Source organism: Capricornis sumatraensis, chromosome 5, assembly GCF_032405125.1.
Source record: "Capricornis sumatraensis isolate serow.1 chromosome 5, serow.2, whole genome shotgun sequence".
Classification (NCBI taxonomy): Eukaryota; Metazoa; Chordata; class Mammalia; order Artiodactyla; family Bovidae; genus Capricornis; species Capricornis sumatraensis.
Genome location: NC_091073.1, coordinates 105,515,538 through 105,535,204, shown reverse-complemented (window position 1 = coordinate 105,535,204; position 19,667 = coordinate 105,515,538). Strand labels below are relative to the sequence as shown.

The window sequence follows — 19,667 nt, the reverse complement described above, 5'->3', positions numbered from 1 at the left end:
TTTTTAGCACAGATGAAACTGCTTTATCATCCTCGCACTGCACGGAGGCATGGACCCCGGAGTCCGCGGACCCACTGTGGTTGCAGCTCTGAGAGCACCAGGTGACAGTGCTGAGGAAATGAGATGAGACCCCTCAGTTCAGCTGCTCAGTCATGTCCGACTCTTTGCGACCCCATAAATCGCAGCACACCAGGCCTCCCTGTGTTATGCCCAAGTCGCGAAATCTCTCAGTGACCACCAGGGAGCCAGTATCCGATGCAAAAGCAGGAGAGTTTTTATTACCAAGCTCGAGCTGGGGCTCCCACCATTACTGACGCAGCGGCTAAGGAGAGGAGCCCCGAGTTTTGGGTTACACTGCTTATGTAGGGAATATTCAGGTGAAAGGGTAACAAAGGGGTGTTCAGGCTGAAGGACTACTGATTGGTTACCCTCTTCTGTAGGGTTGTGTGTGGATTTCTGATTGGTTTTTTTTTTTTACTTCCACGGTAAATCATTACTTCCAAGGTAAATCACAAATTCTTGAACTTAAAGTCAGGAGGTTTAACCTAAGGGCTGATTGGCTCGTGCATAGCGGGGCAGGTTTAGGCAATATCCAAAGTCTAAGTCTGTTTGCCCGGTACCTTTGCAAAATGGAGCTCTTTTACAAGATGGAGTAGCTTAGGCTCTTCATTCCCCCCTTCTCAAGGATCCAAGACAGACCCAATCATGGGTCTGTGGTTAGCTTTATATTGTCTTTTACCGGGGGTGGGTTTGGTAGGGCTGCATATTGAGACCTAAGCACCCTAAGCTGCACCATGTTGATGCAGCCTTTGATAAAGTTTATCAACTTGTTTAGTAGACATGGTCTGAAGGTGAATAGCAAGAGTAAATGATCAGGGGCCCAGCCAGAGAAGATATGAGGGTCGTGAGCCAGGGAGATGAACTGAACCAGGATTCAAACCAATTTTGAGACATTTCTCTTTTTCTTTTTTTCTGATTCAGCCCTTCTCTTATCTTGGCCAGGGACTCCCTGACTACCCCCGAGTGATTCACATAAAAACAACGTTTTTCCCCTAACGCAGCACCTAGGCCCCCTGAGAGACTTCATACTCAAGATACTTCTTGGGAATTGGGGCAGAGGTCTCTTTCTTCTGTAACTTCTTCCTGCTGTGCATGGGCGTAGGCCTGCCTAGCAGAGCAGAAGTCTCTCTTTACCTGATCTAAGTTGGGGTTTTCCACATCTGAAACCAGCTTCTACCCTTGTAGTAACAACAATTTAGTTGGCCCCTCTCAGAGATGAAATAGACAAGGGCCAAACAGGAGACCTAACAGGATGGTCGTCTCTGGTCCCTGGAAACAGAAGGCAACATTTGGGGTGAGGGTTGCAGGCTTTGTGACCCCTTCTCATGGGTTGGTGGTGAGGCAACAGAGCTGTGCTCCAGGAATCTTGTGTTCAGTCTGAAGTTACCATCCTCCACCTGGGTGGGGGCTCAAAGACATTGTTATGCATATTTCTTTGAGTAGGAACCAGGACTCTGGAGGCTGTACCAACCTTTGATAGTTTCTGGTTTTGTATCCCTTCCCTTCCCTGATTAGCAATTATTTGAAACCATGATTTGGAGTTCAGGAAAGGTCAAGGAGGCTGAACAAAGTCTATATCCTACAGATAAAAAATGGAGAACACAGAACCGATCTGTACCCCAGAGCCCCACAGAGTCCCGCTCAGTTTTAATTTGGGGGGAACTAGGCAACTATGACTGTGATAACTTCCTGTCAAAATGGGGCATAGGACTGCCACAGCTTGGAGTATAGACACTGAATTGGAAGTATTTCTGAGTTCCAAGTTCTAGATCTGAGTCTTGTATGATTAAAATCCTAATCCCTTGGTGTGCCACTTTGGTGTAACAGACTCAATTAGAAGTAGTTGGAGGAGTGATAACTGGAATTTAGTAGACAAAATAAATCTCATTTCTTTTTAGAAGAATAGGCCTGAAACCCAGTCTGGACCTGGCACTTCAGGGAGACTTGTAGCCATGTAGCCAGTTGCCTAGTTTTATAAAAAGTAAGGTTAGTAGCTTCCAGCAGACATTGTTTTGAAAATGGTGGCATCCAAGCCTGACACGACTCAGAAAACTCAAGTGTTTAGCAATACAAGGTCTAATCTGGAAGTACACCCATAGCATCACCTAGTTATTTCCCAGGATATCTGAACCATAGCTACTCTATTTTGACTTTTAATTGTAAACTTGTCCCTAATAGCTAAAGCAGATTTCACCATTAATGACGTCAGTGTTTCTCTCAGGTACGAGAAGATGCAAGAATTGGGATTCATAAAATCTTCTCCTGAAAAGATCTAACTATCTGAAGGCCTGTTCTGCCAGTTTTTTCCAGAGCACAGAGTGCCTCATTTCTGATTTTCACCCTGAACTCCTTTCAGGGGCGTTGAAAGTCGGCAGTTGCAGTGGCCATGATTTAATCTTTGCAGATGTAGATGGCAAGTGTCAGTCTTCAGTTGACAGAGCCCCTTTTTGCTCATAAACTTGACCATGATTTTGAGGGGGGCATTTCATGACCATTTTATCCCATGGTGCTGAGAGTGTCCATTCTCAGATTTGGCAAAGATTCTGTTGACAGGCCACTCAATGTGCTATTACTGGACTAGGCCATAAAACAGTATCCAAAATTCTCTAGACCACCTGTCTTACTAGCTTCTTGGTCAAGGAAAATATTCCCTCTTGTTGCTTTTTGCCATATCTAGAGTTACACTGTTACCATCATCGATCTCATATGGGACTATATATTATTCTATTAGAGGCCTCACACATATATTTGACAGTGTAAGAAACAGCAATTTTGTAAAACAGGTGAAATACAAATAACATAACCAGCAGTATTAGTAAAGTCACAAGTAAGACTTAGGTTAAGAACTTCCATTAGATGTAGCCTAGTATATCTCGGGTCATCTGCACAGTGACCTGAATATGACTATAATTTTTTAAGTAAATTTTCTCAGGGCCAACCAGTTAGAGTCTGGTAGTAGAGAAATTTACCAAGGTAACCCAGAACTAGACACAGGTAATTGGCCACAAACCCAACAATTGGATTGATTTTTAAAACTAGCATAGGATCAGGCCTATGATAGAAAAGCATTTGATTTATATGCAAAGGTCTAAGAAGTGAAGAAAACATAAATGATCATACGAATCAGATCCAGCATCTTGGGGAAGCTGTCTACCTCTGATGTCGTCATCTTCTCATCCTGGTGTAGTGTAGTTTTTCTGATAAAAAAGTCCTTTCATACATGTTGGGGACAGTCCCTTAAATTATGTCTTTTTCCAGTCCTGGTTGCAGGTCATGAGGCATCTGATCTTCGTCCAAAGATAGATTACTGAGATAAGCTTCAGACACAAACATAGGGTGTTCTTCAAGAATTCAATTAAATTTTACATTAATATCACATAACACCAAAGAACTACCTAAGAGATGAGTCTTACTAGATGCAGACCTCCATTAACAAGCTGGTATTAACATTTTGAAATATCTTTTTCTCCTTAAAGTTACCCTTATTTTTATTAAATATAATCAAATTAAGGCTAGTTTGTTTGCAAAATAGATCTATTCTCACTAATTTTGGTCTGATGATTTTTATAACCATAATTGATTATAGGCTTTTTATTTTGCTGAAACATTTAGAGTCTCAGACTGAACTTTTAAAATAAAACAGGGCTGGGAAACTCACACCAAAGGCTTATCACAGATTTTGCCTAACAAATCTAGGTGAATTCTTGCCTTTTTAAGGTCTCAAAAATTTCTTGAGATTTTTGTACCCATGAGATAACCTTCTTAACTCATTTGATAAACTTACTGGAAACCTAAGAACTTCCAATTTTTGGAGGAGTCAGATAGAAAATATAATTGTTTTGTTTATAACACTTAATTTTACCAAAGTATTGTCATAATTAGTTTGAGAGGAAGATTTTCCCTACTCCCTGAAAACATAAGATTCAAACCCATAATTTTTCCGATAGAAACCATAAAAGTTATAAGCATATTTGCTGGTTCATTCAGTCCTTTTGTTAACTTTTGTGAAGTCATCAGGTTTTCCATTAAAATACCAGGACATATCAGAATGTTAAAAACTCCATATAATTTCTAGGATATCTGTATTAGTTATTTTACCATACATTATAACACGAGCGGATTTATTACTCATTTGATAATCTTTTCCATGTAATTTAACCAACCAAATAAACACAGTTTAATATCTCTCTTTGGGATGTTCCAGGGGCCTTCTGAAGCATCCCAAAGTTAGCTAGAGATCAAAAGAACTTAAAAAGAATTCTATTTAGGAAGTTTTATCAAAAAAATCAATTAAAAGGGTTTAGAACATTTGGTCAGATTTTAAGTTACGCCAATCTGGAGAGAACTATTTTAGACGGATATTTCTAAAGAATAACTATTCTTAATAGAGTTTATATAAAAGCTCATATCTCATTTACATTTTTTAGAAGTTTTTTTTTCACTTAAGGTAATTTCCTTGTTAACACACTTATAACAGATATAATATTTAACTTATATTAAACCTAGGTACAATGAAAATATTTTATTTAACGTTAATTACTCTAAGACATGTCTATATTAAATAGGTCAACAAACAAACGTTAATATCAGGTATTTAACATTGAATATTTCCCAGTTCACATGAACCTGGAATTTATTGTTTAATTTAGAATTACTTGATTTGTAAGCGCTTATCTTTTTTAAGCCAAATAAATAGAGCTCATATACAAATTAACCTCAAAAATATTACCCAGAAACAGAGACATACCAAGACACATTTAGACAGACACAGTGCAAATCTAGCTTCAAGTCTTTTTTTGTTTTTTAGTGTCAGGAGTTAGAGACGGTTGAACCCAGGTCTCCCATATTGCATGCAGACGCTTTAACCTTGGCTCCACCAGGGAATCCCTTAAACACAAGAATACAGTCCCTCAGAAAACCTCCTATAGAGACACAGAACTTCAGATCTAAGTACTAACATCAAAGATTTCAAGGGAGGAAAGGAAGCTAGGTTGAAAAAGAAAGGGGGAGGAGGCTTATTGGTTCCATATTCCTTATCAGGATCTCCTGTCATAAAACAACTCATGCAAATGGTTACTATGGTGCCTGGCCAGGGTGGGCGGTTTCAGTCAGTGTGCTTCCTCTAACAAATCCCCCCTGCAAGATGGGGTATAGCGGCGCCATTGGTTCAGTTTTCCTAGGTTTCTTCAGATTCTCTCCCACCTGTGTCACCAACACCCGAGTGGTAGAAAGTTCCTGTTGAGGCAAAAAAGATGTTACCCAAGGAGGGGGGTGTACTATGATATTTTCCCACACTGTGATATAGGGGACTTGGTCAGGGTGTCTGGCCTGCGGTCAGAGGATGATATCTCGGACTCAGTGCACAGTTTCCAAGTCAAACATGCCTTCTGAAGGCCAGCCCACATGGAATGATGGCCATTTGGTGCTGCAAAAAAGTAATTAGTTTATCTTTCTTAATTTTAACACTGAGGTCACGGGCACGCTTCTTGACCTCTTTAAAATGCTCAGTCATCAGAGATAGAGGAGTAGGGCTAGATTGACGTTGCCCCATCGTTCCTGAATCAATCAGGCATTGGTAAATTAACACAAACAACACAGACAGACAGACAGAAAAAACAAACCTTCATGAGTCCAAAGGCAAAACTGAAAGTAGGATAACAGCCTCTGGCCGTTCAGCGGGAGCGACCCACTATTGTCAACAGAGTACAGGGGCACTCCGTCCCCTTTGTCAACAGAGAACAGGGGCTCTCCATCCCCTTCAGGAGGGTCGGGGACATCTCCCAACGACCCCCACCGGTGATTCATCAGCGCGTCTGCCTGAGTCATATACCGGTCTCAGAAAACAGGCCTTATCAGAGACAGCAGAAAAAAACTTACCGGTTACAGATAACTCTCCGGATTGGTCTTCCCGGGGAGCCGATGGGAGATCCTGGACGAGCCCCCAAATGTTATACCCAAGTTGCAAAATCTCCCAATGACCACCAGGGAGCCAGTATCCGATGCAAAAGCAAGAGAGTTTTTAAGGAGAGGAGCCCCGAGTTTTGGGTTACACTGCTTATATAGGGAATATTCAGGTGAAAGGGTAACAAAGGGGGTGTTCAGGCTGAAGGACTCCTGATTGGTTACCTTATTCTATAGGGTTGTGTGTGGATTTCTGATTGGTTTTTTTTACTTCCACGGTAAATCATTACTTCCAAGGTAAATCACAAATTCTTGAACTTAAAGTCAGGAGGTTTAACCTAAGGGCTGATTGGCTTGTGCATAGCGGGGCAGGTTTAGGCAATATCCAAAGTCTAAGTCTGTTTGCCCGGTACCTTTGCAAAATGGAGCTCTTTTACAAGATGGAGTAGCTTAGGCTCTTCATCCGTCCATCACCAACTCCCGGAGTTCACCCAGACTCACGTCCATCGAGTCCGTGATGCCATCCAGCCATCTCATCCTCGGTCGTCCCCTTCTCCTCCTTCCCCCAATCCCTCCCAGCATCAGAGTCTTTTCCAACGAGTCAGCTCTTCACATGAGGTGGCCAAAGTACTGGAGTTTCAGCTTTAGCATCATTCCTTCCAAAGAAATCCCAGGGCTGATCTCCTTCAGAATGGACTGGCTGGGTCTCCTTGCAGTCCAAGGGACTGTCAAGAGTCTTCTCCAACACCACAGTTCAAAAGCATCAATTCTTAGGCGTTCAGCTTTCTCCACAGTCCAACACATCCATACATGACCACAGGAAAAACAATAGCCTTGACTAGATGGACCTTTCTTGGCAAAGTTAATGTCTCTGCTTTTCAATATGCTATCTAGGTTGGTCATAATTTTCCTTCTAAGGAGTAAGCAATCTTTTAATTTCATGGCTGCAGTCACCATCTGCAGTGATTTTGGAGCCCAAAAAATAAAATCTGACACTGTTTCCACTGTTTCCCCATCTATTTCCCATGAAGTAATGGGGACCAGATGCCATGATCTTAGTTTTCTGAATGTTGAGCTTTAAGCCAACTTTTTCACTCTCCTCTTTCACCTTCATCAAGAGGCTTTTCAGTTCCTCTTCACTTTCTGCCATAAGGTTGGTGTCATCTGCATATCTGAGGTTATTGATATTTCTCTTGGCAATCTTGGTTCCAGGTTGTGCTTCATCCAGCCCAGTGTTTCTCATGATGTACTCTGCATATAAGTTAAATAAGCAGGGTGACAATATACAGCCTTGACGTACTCCTTTTCCTATTTGGAACCAGTCTGTTGTTCCATGTCCAGTTCTAACTGTTGCTTCCTGACCTGCATTTAGGTTTCTCAAGACCCCTGCTGCCTAAATATTTGTGCAGTTGTTACCAAATGCAAGGCTGTGTGCCTAACATACAACGAGGCCAAAACAAACGGAAACATCAGAGTTTGGAGGCTTGTGTCCCCAAACCTCGAACTCAGAGGGTTTCAACAAAGTATTTTTAAAGGCCAGGTGAGGGAGAGGCATTGCAGAGTATATGATCAGCTCATCTGATGGTGAGGTCATGGTAGTGTCACAGAGGTTAACATTATCAATCCTTAGGAGCCAGTAGGTCTGGGGGCTCATGATCATCAGTTAACTTCTTCCATTTGTCGGTGGTTTCAGCATCTGTAAAACAACTCAGAAATGTGCATCAGATACTATTTTCTAGGTGTTCCAAAGAGGAGCTATGTAGGAGGGGTCTGTCCCCAGGAGAAGTCCCCATAGCATCCTGCTTGGTTACACGATTATCAGTAATGGTGGGAATAGACACTGGTGAGGCCACTGCTCACGTTCATGGAATTCCTTGCAAAATGAATGGCTTTTCTGAAGGTGACAGGAGCTCTCTAAAAGGACCATTAGGCTCTGTAAGCATGCTCCTGACCTTGTGGAGTCTGCCTCGTCCAAGACTGAATAGGCCTGGAGCACTTGGTTCTCAGAACACTGAATTGGAGTCAACACTTACTTCAAATGTAAGTGGGAGCTAAGGCACCCTTTTATATCACCTTCCCTCATTGATGTTCCAGCACCTAAACTTAATGTAACCTGCTGTGTTATGTCAGAGAATAGAATGCTTAATTATACCTAAACATTACACATTGCACGTAGTGTCCCAGCTACTGTTTTAAGCACATTTTTTTATATTAACTTATGAAACCTCATAACAAACCTATGCGATAAATACTAGTATTAATTGTAATTTATGTGTGCAGTAATCAAAGGACTGAAAAATAATGTGAACTTGCCTGAGATCTCGTGAGGGGCAGAGATAGCTGGGATTTGGGACCATGGATGTTCAGCACCAAAGCCCTCACTCTTAATCACTGCACTAGACTGCTTGACACTTTAGGGGGATTTCGGTGGGGCAGGGGGTGGCGGGGGTGGAGAGTTATCACTCTAGTTTCCTTAGAATCATAGGACTGAGGAACAAACACAAATGAATAAAATCCTCGTTGAACCTGTGAAACAGGGAATGTGCTAGAAGGGTAAGAAAAAGTGTTCTTACACTTAAAAGACGTCGAATAATTAAGGAGATAAGGCATACATTCAGAAAGCAAATGCACAGTACAAAGGTCGACCCCAGTGTTATGGGAGTTCAGAGATGGAGTCAAAGGTGGCCTTTTCAGAGGACCTTGTCACACACTGGGCTTTTAAAGGGTGTGTAAGATTTAGGTGAGTGTGTGTGCTCAGTCGTGTCCGACTCTTTGTGACCCACCAGGCTCCTCTGTCCATACGGTTTTCCAGGCAAGAATACTGGACTGGATTGCCATTTCCTCCTCCAAAGATTTAGGTGTGTGGGTAGAAAATGCTGCTCTAGATAGCTGGAGGGAGCAAGCTCTCAGAGCTGGGAGAGTCTGAGAAATATTTGGATGATCGTGCAGCTACCGATTTCGCTTATACAAAAAATAAATAAAATGGAGCCTTGAGAACAAATTGAGGTGGAGTAGTTCCAAGTGAAAGACTGTGAACTTCAATGTTTTAAATACTTGGGGAGACAGAGGGCATATGATGAATTTGAAGCCTAGAAATCTAAATGTTAGATCTTTATATGTTTACTTAGTAACAGTCCTGCACACTCATTATGTCCCTGTCAGAGACCTATTAGGACGTGTATTTGTCAAATAGGACAAATTGGAGCAAGTAATAGGACAGACATTTCAAGAGAAGATTCACCTGTCCTAAGGACCATAGATGGAAAGAAAGGACGGGAAGTTGGTGATGTAACTCCTGGATGACCAGGAGGATTGTGAATATCTCCCTTCTCCTTGACCAGTGACTTTTGTTTCTATTGAAAAGTGTAGTGATTTACAATGTTATGTGAGTTTCAGGTATATAGCGCAGTGATTCAGTTTGTGTGTGTAACGTACTCACACACACACACACGTATATTGAAAAGAAAATGTATCCTTATATTATTTTTCAGTACTATGAAATGGTGAGTAAACTTCCTTGTGCTATACAGTAGGTCCTTATTTATTGATTTTATATACAGCAGTGTGTTTAGGTTACTCCCAAATACCTGATTTATCCTGCCCACCTCCTTTCCCCTTTGGTAACCATAAGTTTGTTTTCTATGTCTGAGAGTCTGTTTCTGTTTTATAAATAAGTTTATTTGTATCATTTTTTTTTTTAGATTCCACATATAAGCAATGTCATGTGTTTGTTTTTCTCTTCTGGCTTAGTTCTTATACTCTCTAGGTCCATCCATGTTGCTGCAAATAGCATTATTTCATTCCTTTTTATGACTGAGTAGTGTCCCACTGTGTGTGTGTATATATGTATATAAATAAGTGAAGTGAAGTCGCTCAGTCATGTCTGACTCTTTGTGACCCCCATGGACTGTAGCCTACCAGGCTTCTCCATCCATGGAATTTTCCAGGCAAGAGTACTGGAGTGGGTTGCCATTTCATTCTCCAGGGGATCTTCCTGACCCAGGGATCAAACCCAGGCCTCCCACATTGCAGGCAGACAATTTACAATCTGAGCCGCCAGGGAAGCCCAGCATATATATATATGCACCACATCTTCTTTATCCATTCATCTGCTGATGACATTCAGGTTGTTCCCATGTCCTGGCTATTGCAAATGTGCTGCAGTGAATATGGAGGTGCGTGTATCTTTTCGAATTATGTTTTTCTCTGATTTATGCCCCGGAATGAGATTGCAGGATCATATGGTAGTTCTATTTTGAGTATTTAAAGAACCTCTATACTGTTCTCCATAGTGACTGTACCAATTTCCGTCACCACCAACAGTGTAGGAAGATTTCCTTTTCTCCACACCCTCTCTAGCATTTATTGTTTGTAGATATTTTTGATGGTGGCTGTTCTGACTGGTGTGAGGTGATACCTCATTGTAGTTTTTATTTGCACTTCTCTAATAATTAGTGATGTTGAGCATTTTTTCATGTGTCTGTTGGCTATTTGCATGTCATCTTTGGAGAAATATTTATATCTTCTGCCCATTTTTTTTTATGGGTTTTTTGTTTTGTTTTGTTTTGATACTGAGCTCTATGAGCTATTTGCATGTTTTGGTTGCATTGTGGCAGATATTTCCCCTCATTCTGGAAGTTGTCTTTTCATTTTGTTTATGCTCTCCTTTGCTATGCAAAAGCTTTTAAGTTTACTTGGGTCTCATTTATTTTTGTTTTTATTTCTATTAGCCTAGGAGACAGATCCAAAAAGATATTGCTGCGATTTATGTCAGAGTGTTCTGCCTGTGTTTTCCTCTAGGAGTTTTATGGTTTCTGTTCTTGCATTTAGGTCTTTGATCCATTTTGAGTTTATTTTTGTGTATGGGGTTAGAGAATGTTCTAATTTCAAGTTCTTACATGTAACTGTCGAGTGTTCCCAGCACCGCTTATTGAAGAGACTCTTTTCTCCATTGTATATTCTTGCCTCCCTTGTCGTAGATTAGTTGACCATAGGTGCCTGAGTTTATTTCAGGGCTTTCTATCCTGTGCCATTAATCTATATGCTTTGGGGCGAGTACCAAACCACTTTGATTACTGTAGCTTTGTATAGTCTGAAGTCAGTGAGCCTGACTCCTCAGCTTCATCTTTCGTCAAGATTGCTTTGGCTCCCTGGGGTCTTTTGTGTTTCCATAAAATTTTTAAACTTTATTGTTCTAGTTCTGTGAAAATGCCACTGGTAATTTGATCGAGATTGCGTTTGTTGATTGCTCTGGGTAGCATAGTCATTTTGACGTCAAATCTTCCAGTCCAAGAACACTGTATATCTTTCCATCTGTTTGTGTGTCATTTGCTCAGTTGTGTCCAACTCTTTGCAACCCCACGGACTGTAGCTTGCCAGGCTCCTTATTCATTAATTCAAACATTTAAGCCTCTGCTTGGCACCGTGCTCTATGCCAGTCACCAACGAAGGACACAGAATTGGACAGGCATCTGCCACAACTTCAAGGGGTTTTCCAGCCTCTAGTTGTGGAGAGAGACAAGACAGCAGGTGATTTTAATATGGCTTGACAAGTGTCATGATCAGTAAGGTGGTTGTATATCCCTACTTGTTAGGGATACTCTGAGTTTTGATGGTTACTTATATTACCCTCCTAATTGTAGGAAATAGGGTTAACATACAAAATGAGGAAACACATGGGCAGGGCATCTGATGCAATATTAAGAATGCGGTAACAGAGTGCTTTCTGGAGAAAATATGTATCAGCTGATACCTGCAGATAAGAAGTTGCAGGAAGGGTTTGGAGGAAAGCAGTAGTACAGCAGGGGGGGGGGAAGGTGGACATTCCAGGCAGTGTTTACAGGTTGAATTGAGTGAATTAGTCAACAAATAAGAAGTTGTGAATGTGAAAGCTCAGAATGTTTCAATTCCTGATGAAGCATCTAGAAACAATTGATGTTTATATATAACATTTCTTCCAGGTTTGAGGAGGGAAATTTTATGAAAAATAGAATTTTACTCTATTTCTAAAATAAAGAAATTGGGGTAGATAATGTCTTGACTTAGTGTAAGCTGCTAAGTGTTATGTCAGATAAAGAACACTTAATAATACAGTCTCTCGTAGTTTTAATGGTATGCTGTATTAGACCTTCCCAAACAACCTGTGCTAAAAGTAGTCTTTAAAGCCCACCCAATTCTCCTTTTCCTCCTTAGGTAGCCACTTAATTATTCCTAATTTATTCTATCCCTATTAGTTTTATTTCTTCAGCTTGTTTCTTGAAGGCAGAGGCCATATTCTTTTTTATCTCCCATTCTCTACATATTGCCTGGTGATGATTGAGAGACTGAAGAGGGGGAGGTGGAGGGAGCATTTCTCTTTTGGAGGGGGAGGTGGTCTTATTATGCCTGAAACTAAATGCTCTGCTCTTATTCAGCCTTCCAAAGTATTTTAATTCTGTGACTACAATTTTGTTTTTTTTTTAATGGTAATTTTTTGAACTTTTTTTTTGATGGGCATCTTGCTTTTCCTCTTCTTTAGGACCGTCCGAGTTATTGGATATGGCAGACAGTGAAACGTGAGTGTTGCCTTACATTATATAGTCCAGACTGTCTTCTTGAGATCATATAAAGATGTCCTACTTTCACTTGCCTTTATAACTGTAGAGCTAATCTTCTAAATCAAAGATTACACAGTAAAAATAGATGGTACCTGTCATGATGATTGCATACATAACCATTGCTGGTCTTCATTCAGGACTTCCTTCAAGGGAGGTACTTCTGCACTGGTGCACCTTGAATGCCAGAGAAGTCTAATGTACTTAGCTCTTAATTACCCATCCATTTACTCTTTCTCAACTGAGGTTTATAAGCCAATTAAGCCCTAATGCCCTAAGGCATCCTTTTCATGCAGTGAGACAGTTTCTCTATGCTAAATCTAGAATGGGACAAGTTATATGCAACCACTGGAGAACCAGGAACATAGTGGCTCCAACCATTTCCATGTTTTGTGCCTCAGAAGAGGAACCCTGGTTCAAAAACTCACCAGCTCTGCAGTTAGCCCCCAAACTGATAACATTTGTTGTCAACGTTTTTATTCCCAGAGTAGCACAACAGTTACAATTCCCCAAGCAGGGACAAAGAAAGGCTGAAAACATCTAACCCTGGAAGCCAGGAGGAGCATCTAGAGAACTGCAGTGAAATATAACAAGGATAAAGAATGGGTGGGGTGGAGTTGTGGTTGTTTAGTCTCTAAGCTGTGTCCGACTCTTTGTGACCCCATGGACTGTAGCACACCAGGCTTCCCTGTCCTTCACTATCTCCCTGAGTTTGCTCAAACTCATGTCCATTGAGTCAGTGGAGTGGAGAAGGGCTAAGGAGACCGGAAGGAGGAAAAGTAGGAGGGGTTTAGCCATGAGTCGCAAGGAAGAAACCATCCGTTGCTATGGGAGCTTGTTCACATACCGCACATCCCATCAGCAAGGTCGTCATTCACCCTAGCTTGGCATTAAGTGTCTTTCCAATTTCAGACTCAGGATGGGAATATCCTCCTCCCTCTGCTGTCTGTGGGGGTTGGAGAAATAGTCACTTTGCTGTGGCTATTCCCCATCCTGAGTGGGCTGACCTCAGGCCTGCCGCTAACTGGAGGTGACTTGGGCTGCTGACCTCTCCCAGAGTTCTTACTGTCCCTCCCAGTTAGCCTCTGGGGCTGCCCCTCCCCTTCCACTCACAAGGAATCAGCAGGTCGGGCAGAGTGGGTGTCTCCTGGGTCTTTGAAGTCAAGGCCCAGGAGATGGTCTTCCCGGGGCCAGGTGGTCTACCGAGCCCTGCGATGTGGTGCTCTGTGTTGCTCCTGTGTGTACTTCATCTCATGTCATTCCGGCTATGTCCTGATGTCTGCGGGACATAGCTGGAATGTCTACGCAGAGTGGCTGCACACTCTCCAGACATGTCTACGCACATCAGTCTATTTCAGAGTGCCACTGAAGATTACTTACATCAGACTGTAGTCATTTAAAACAAAATCACTCAACCTACCTAACCAGCCAACACTGTTTGAAAAAGAGGCTGGAGTCAGATGTTATGGTGAGATGATGACCAACTCAAGGTACTTTTAGGACCCCCATCAGCCACCTCCCCTGTCCATGCCCTGCAACTGTGGTCTCAACCATAGGTGGGAAAGTGGCCAGGGGGCACAGAAGGTCAGCAGCAGGGGTAAGAGGCGACCCTCACTTCCCTCCCTGCTCCCTTTCCCCCACCTCCACTCCTGCCTCCAGCCCTTTACCCATTTCATCTCTGATTTAGGGGTGAGACTGCGCTGCACAAGGCAGCCTGCCAGCGGAACCGGGCCGTGTGCCAGCTTCTGGTGGACGCAGGAGCATCTCTGAGAAAGACGGACTCCAAGGTAACTTGATGAGTGAGTGCAGGCATCCTCCCCCAGGGCAGGATCTCTGGCTCCATTGCCTTGGAGCAAAGGCATCCTTTCTGTACTTATGGAAGTGCCTGGGGCTTTGGAAAAAGGAGGACAAAATAAAGTGTTTCATTTAGAGAAACTGCAGTTTAAATGTATAAGCACAAAGAGAGGGTGTGTGCTTGTCCAAGGGGCTTCATAGACCTCTGAACACTCTGACCTCAGGACTCAAGGGGAGAGAGAGGCAGAGAGAAGAGTTAATAGAGATCAACCCCATAGAGTAATTTGCTATGATGAGCTGAGGTCATGGTCATGGTTGGCTCTGAGTTTTAAAGCACCATCTAAGAAAGGACAAGCCACTTAACTGTAGCAGGTTACAGAGAAGAATTTTAATATATAAGTGAGGACTTTATTAAGTATGTGCTAAGTAACCTAAGTTTGGTGTCAATGAATGTAGACAAGAAACGGATAACTTAGAAGCCTATTGATGACTTCAGAATTGCTCATCACTTAAATGAATCTAATGGGAGCTGTGTGTGGTTTTCACTCTGGAGTTTCCTCCAACTGCAGTACATTGTGACATAGCTTTCTCTCTGATGTGGACCTTTCTGTCCTTTCTGAACCAGTTGCAGGGCTTGATTCTTCATTTCCCTTGTGACCCACCAGATCCTTGCTCTCTGAGGTCCCTGGCTGTCTTAATTTTGACAAATCTAGACTATTGAATTCATTAAGCCGGTCTTCATTTCTAGCGGATCTATTACCTGTCTGGTTAGCTAACTGGGTGTAAGATTCCAAATGGCAGATAATTACTCACTATGATATACTTCCCAGATGATATTTGCATTCAAGTGCTTTGATGTATAACCTTAGTGAGAGGCACAACCCAGGGAAGCAAGATCAGCAGAGGCCAAGATTTGAGGTGGGCTTGGCCTTCCTTGCTAAGGCCACTCAAACACTGCAGGGCCCTTGCCTGTGCACCAGAGACTGGTCTCAACTCAGGTGGTAGAAGGGAAGAGCAAGATGAAATAGAGGGACCAGGAAGAGACTGGGCAAGAGACTTGGCCCCAGAGCAGATGGTTCTTTTTTAATCTAAGTTTCTGAATCAAATAAAGGGACTCAATGTTCCTTGATATTTCTATATTGTATTATGTATGTATGTCCTCTTTTCAAAATGCAAAGTTTTATTATTTTTATTATAAATATAGTACAGCCTAACAGAAAACTCTAGCAATGCAAAAATTTTTTAAAAAGTAAAAATTCCTAGAAATCCCACAATCTAGACCTATATACCATTAAAATGTTAATGGTTTCTCCTCACATGTGGGTATGTCCATTTTTCTCTCTCATTTCCTACAAGTAGGTAAAGTCAAGCTATACTATATGCTATTGTATAACCTACATTTGCACCCAACATTTTGTTTTAGAGAGCTTAGCGTTTGGAATAGTAGAGCTATGCTTCATCCTTCTCAGGGATCCTCTAATTTTTTCCATTCCCTAATTTTATGCTTGGTGAAAGCTGAATATCATAATTATGACTGGATCTTCTGGAAATTTTTGGAGAGAAGCAATCTTTTGAGAGAATTTCTCTTGATAGAGAATGGCTCCTTAAAAATCAGCTCAAAGGCCCACTCACTCCACCTCTATTTAGAAACTGGGAATCTCAACCTCATTCATGTTGATGACAAGATAATCTCTTTAAAAAATGATACAAAGAAACTTATTTACAAAATAGAAACAGACTCACAGATCTTGAAAACAAATTTATGGTTACTAAAGGGGAAAGGAGGAGTGGGGAGGAATTAGGAGTTTTGGTGAAAGTTTTGGAAAAATTGGGAGATTATCTATTTTATGTACATACTACTACATATAAATAAAATAGATAATCAACAAGGACCTACTGTATAGCACAGGGAACTCAATATTCTGTAATAACCTATATGCAAAAAGAATCTGAAAAAGAATTGGGATATGTGTGTGTGTGTGTGTATATAAACTGAATCACTTTGCTGTATACCTGAAACTGACACAGTATTGTAAATCATCTATATTCCGGAAGAAAAAAGATACGCTACAAGTACTGTAACCAAATTGAATAAAATTATAGGAACTTGAAGCTATGGCTAAATATTAAATCCCAACTAAATAGATAAAAAGTTTAGAGCGTTTAGAGCCATTGTTACATCCCTTTTTTCTTCTGTTCCACATGCCCTTGTAGGCTACTAGGATCAGACTTAATTGAAGTTGATACCATCCATTGCAAAAGATAAGGCTGAGAAGTGTTTGATAGTTTCTGTAATACTTGTGTGCATTTTTATACTGTTTATCTGGTACAGTGATCATGCCTCTATCCTTTCCTTAGAACTTAATATCATTTTGTACATATGCACAATGGAATATTACTCAGCTATATAAAAGAGCAAAGTAATACCATTTGCAGTGACATGATGAACCTACAGATTGTCATACTGAGTGAAGTCAGTCACACACAGAAAGACAAATATCACTTATGTGGAATCTAAAAAAATGATACAAAAAAATCTATTTATAAAACAGAAATAGAGTTACTAATGTAGAAAACAAACTTATGGCTACCAAGGGGGAAAGGGAGGAGGAAAAGGGTAAACTGGAAGATTGGGGAATAACATATACACACTATAATATATAGATAACTATAACTAATAAGGACCTACTATATAGCACAAGAACTCTGCTCAGTACTCTGTGATGACCTATATGGGAACAGAATCCAAAGAGTATATAACTGATTCACTTTGCTATACAGCAGAAACTTACACAACACTGTAAATCAACTATACTCCAACAAATTTTTTTTAAAAAATACCATTTTTAAGTAGATACCATTGAAAAAAAATTAGAAGTGTCAAGGACGGTCAAGTATGTCTATAAACATTCAAAATAATGGAGACCATTCATCCTTTAACGGTTGACTTATGTTTATTGGCCTCATTTCAGAAATATTACGTGTATAAATATACATCAGTTCAGTTCAATTCAGTAACTCAGTCATGTCTGACTCTTTGTGACCCCATAGACTGCAGCATGCCAGGCCTCCCTGTCCATCACCAACTCCTAGAGTTTACTCAGACTCATGTCCATTGAGTTAGTGATGCCATCCAACCATCTCATCCTCTGTTGTCCTCTTCTCTGCCCACCTTCAGTCTTTCCCAGCATCAGGGTCTTTTCAAATGAATCAGTTCTTCACATTAGGTGGCCAAAATATTGGAGTTTCAGCCTCAGCATCAGTCCTTTCCAATGAATGTTCAGGACTGATCTTCTTTAGGATGGACTGGTTGGATCTCCTTGCAGTCCAAGGGACTCTCAAGAGTCTTCTCCAACACCACAGTTCAAAAGCATCAATTCTTCAGCACTCAGCTTTCATTATGGCCCAACTCTCACAGCCACACATGACTACTGGAAGAACCATAGCTTTGACTAGATGGACCTTTGTTGACAAAGTAATGTCTTTGCCATAACTTTGGTCATAACTTTCCTTCCAAGGAGCAAGTGTCTTTTAATTTCATGGCTGCAGTCACCATCTGCAGTGATTTTGGAGCCCAAGCTCTATACAGTCAGCAAAAACAAGACCAGGAGCTGACTGTGGCTCAGATCCTGAACTCCTTATTGCCAAATTCAGACTTAAACTGAAGAAAGGGAAAATCACTAGACCATTCAGGTATGACCTAAATCAACAAAATACATATAGCATTATGATTTTTTGTTGTTCAGTCACTGAGTTGTATCTGACTCTTTTGTAACTCCATGGACTGTGGCCCATCAGACTCCTCTGACCATGAGATTTCCCAGGCAAGAATACTGGAGTGGGTTGCCATTTCCTTCTCCAGGGCATCCTCCCAACCCAGGGATCAAACCCGTACCTCCTGCATTGGCAGCCAGCTTCTTTACTGCTGAGCCACCAGGGAAACCCAACATTATAATAGACTGCAAAAAGTTATACAGTCATTTACAATGATGCAGAAGAACATTTCATGACATAGAGCATTTCATAACATTTCATCACTTATATGTTATTAAGTGCAAAAGCACATTGCCTAAGTATATAAACAAAGTATGGTTTAGTTTTCATAAAACTAATTGCGTGTCGAGCTACAGAAATAAGAAAATAGCTACTTTATGGGAAGGTTAACAGCAGTTATCTTAATATAGTGGAATTACTGGTGATTTTTGCTTACTTATGCTTTTCTACTTTCCCAAGATTTCTTTACTCAACACCCATCACTTTTATTTTCAGAAATTAACTTACTTTTTAGGGAAATAAAATAGTTCTAAATTAGGGACAACCAAACTGAAGACTTTGAAACCAGCGAAGAAACCCCTTTAAATTGTTTCTGATCATCCCTCCTTTGTTTCTGCTTATTATTTCCCAGGATTTAGTATCACAGAAAGACTTCCAAACTAGAAATCAGAATGCCTGTTTCCCTATTTTCTGTTCAGTGATTTCTATCCCCCTCTGAAGAGAATCTGGGTTCTCATACTTCCTGTGCTACATAATTTGCTGCTGTGTGCCTAGTTACTCTATGAACCTCCCTTTCCTTTGATGGAAGCCCCACCTCTGAAAAGTGATCGTCTCTCTTGAACTTGCATATCTCACGCGTTTGATGCAATAATAGATTTAGAAAGTATCTCATCAACTCAAACAGAAAACATGGAAAGATCAGTTTTAGTGAGTTATCTTTGAGCAGCTCTGTTTCTATGATTTTTTAAAAAATGTTTCCCAAGTGTTCGTGTCTCTTTCCTCTTCTCTGTTACCTACAGGGAAAGACACCTCAAGACAGAGCCCAACAGGCCGGGGACCCAGACTTGGCTGCCTACCTGGAAAGCCGCCAGAATTATAAGCTCATTGGCCATGAGGACCTGGAAACTGCTGTTTGACCCTGGTAGACAGGCTGAGAGAACCTCAACAAGCATCTCACCTGTGCCCTCCTGGCAATCGGGCGGCTCCCCTGGAAGAAGCTGATGGAATCCATAACTCTGTCTCTCCTGCAAGAATCTATCTGAGACCATGCCACCAGTTTTAAGGGCTACCAAGATGTACTACGGAACATGATAGCCCACTGAGGACGAGGCAGGATACCTGGAGATTTGTGGACTGCGAGTTCCACAAAATTCGATCCTTATTGCTTCCAGCAAGTAGCATGAACTTCTGTGTTCACCTGTATAATTTATTTTAAAGATCCAAGGGTGTTCGTATAAATGGCACTGCTCCCTCGCCCCCCTATGCATTCACTTTTCCCCTGTACCGCACAATTCTACTGTAACGACCCATCAATTTAAAAAAATA

At 41.2% G+C, this 19,667-nt stretch overlaps 1 protein-coding gene across 2 annotated transcripts in view; it reads left to right on the top strand.

Moving 5' to 3' along the window:
* DGKI (diacylglycerol kinase iota) overlaps positions 1–19,411 on the top strand; it is a 504,155-nt gene extending 484,744 nt beyond the window's left edge. For both annotated transcript variants that reach the window (XM_068972548.1, XM_068972547.1), the window contains 3 exons: positions 12,479–12,515; positions 14,242–14,341; positions 19,142–19,411. In XM_068972548.1, coding sequence (XP_068828649.1) covers positions 12,479–12,515; positions 14,242–14,341; positions 19,142–19,258 — 254 coding nt within the window. In that variant the 3' untranslated portion in view covers positions 19,259–19,411. The remainder of the gene's footprint in view (positions 1–12,478; positions 12,516–14,241; positions 14,342–19,141) is intronic.
* The last annotated feature ends 256 nt before the right edge of the window (positions 19,412–19,667 follow it).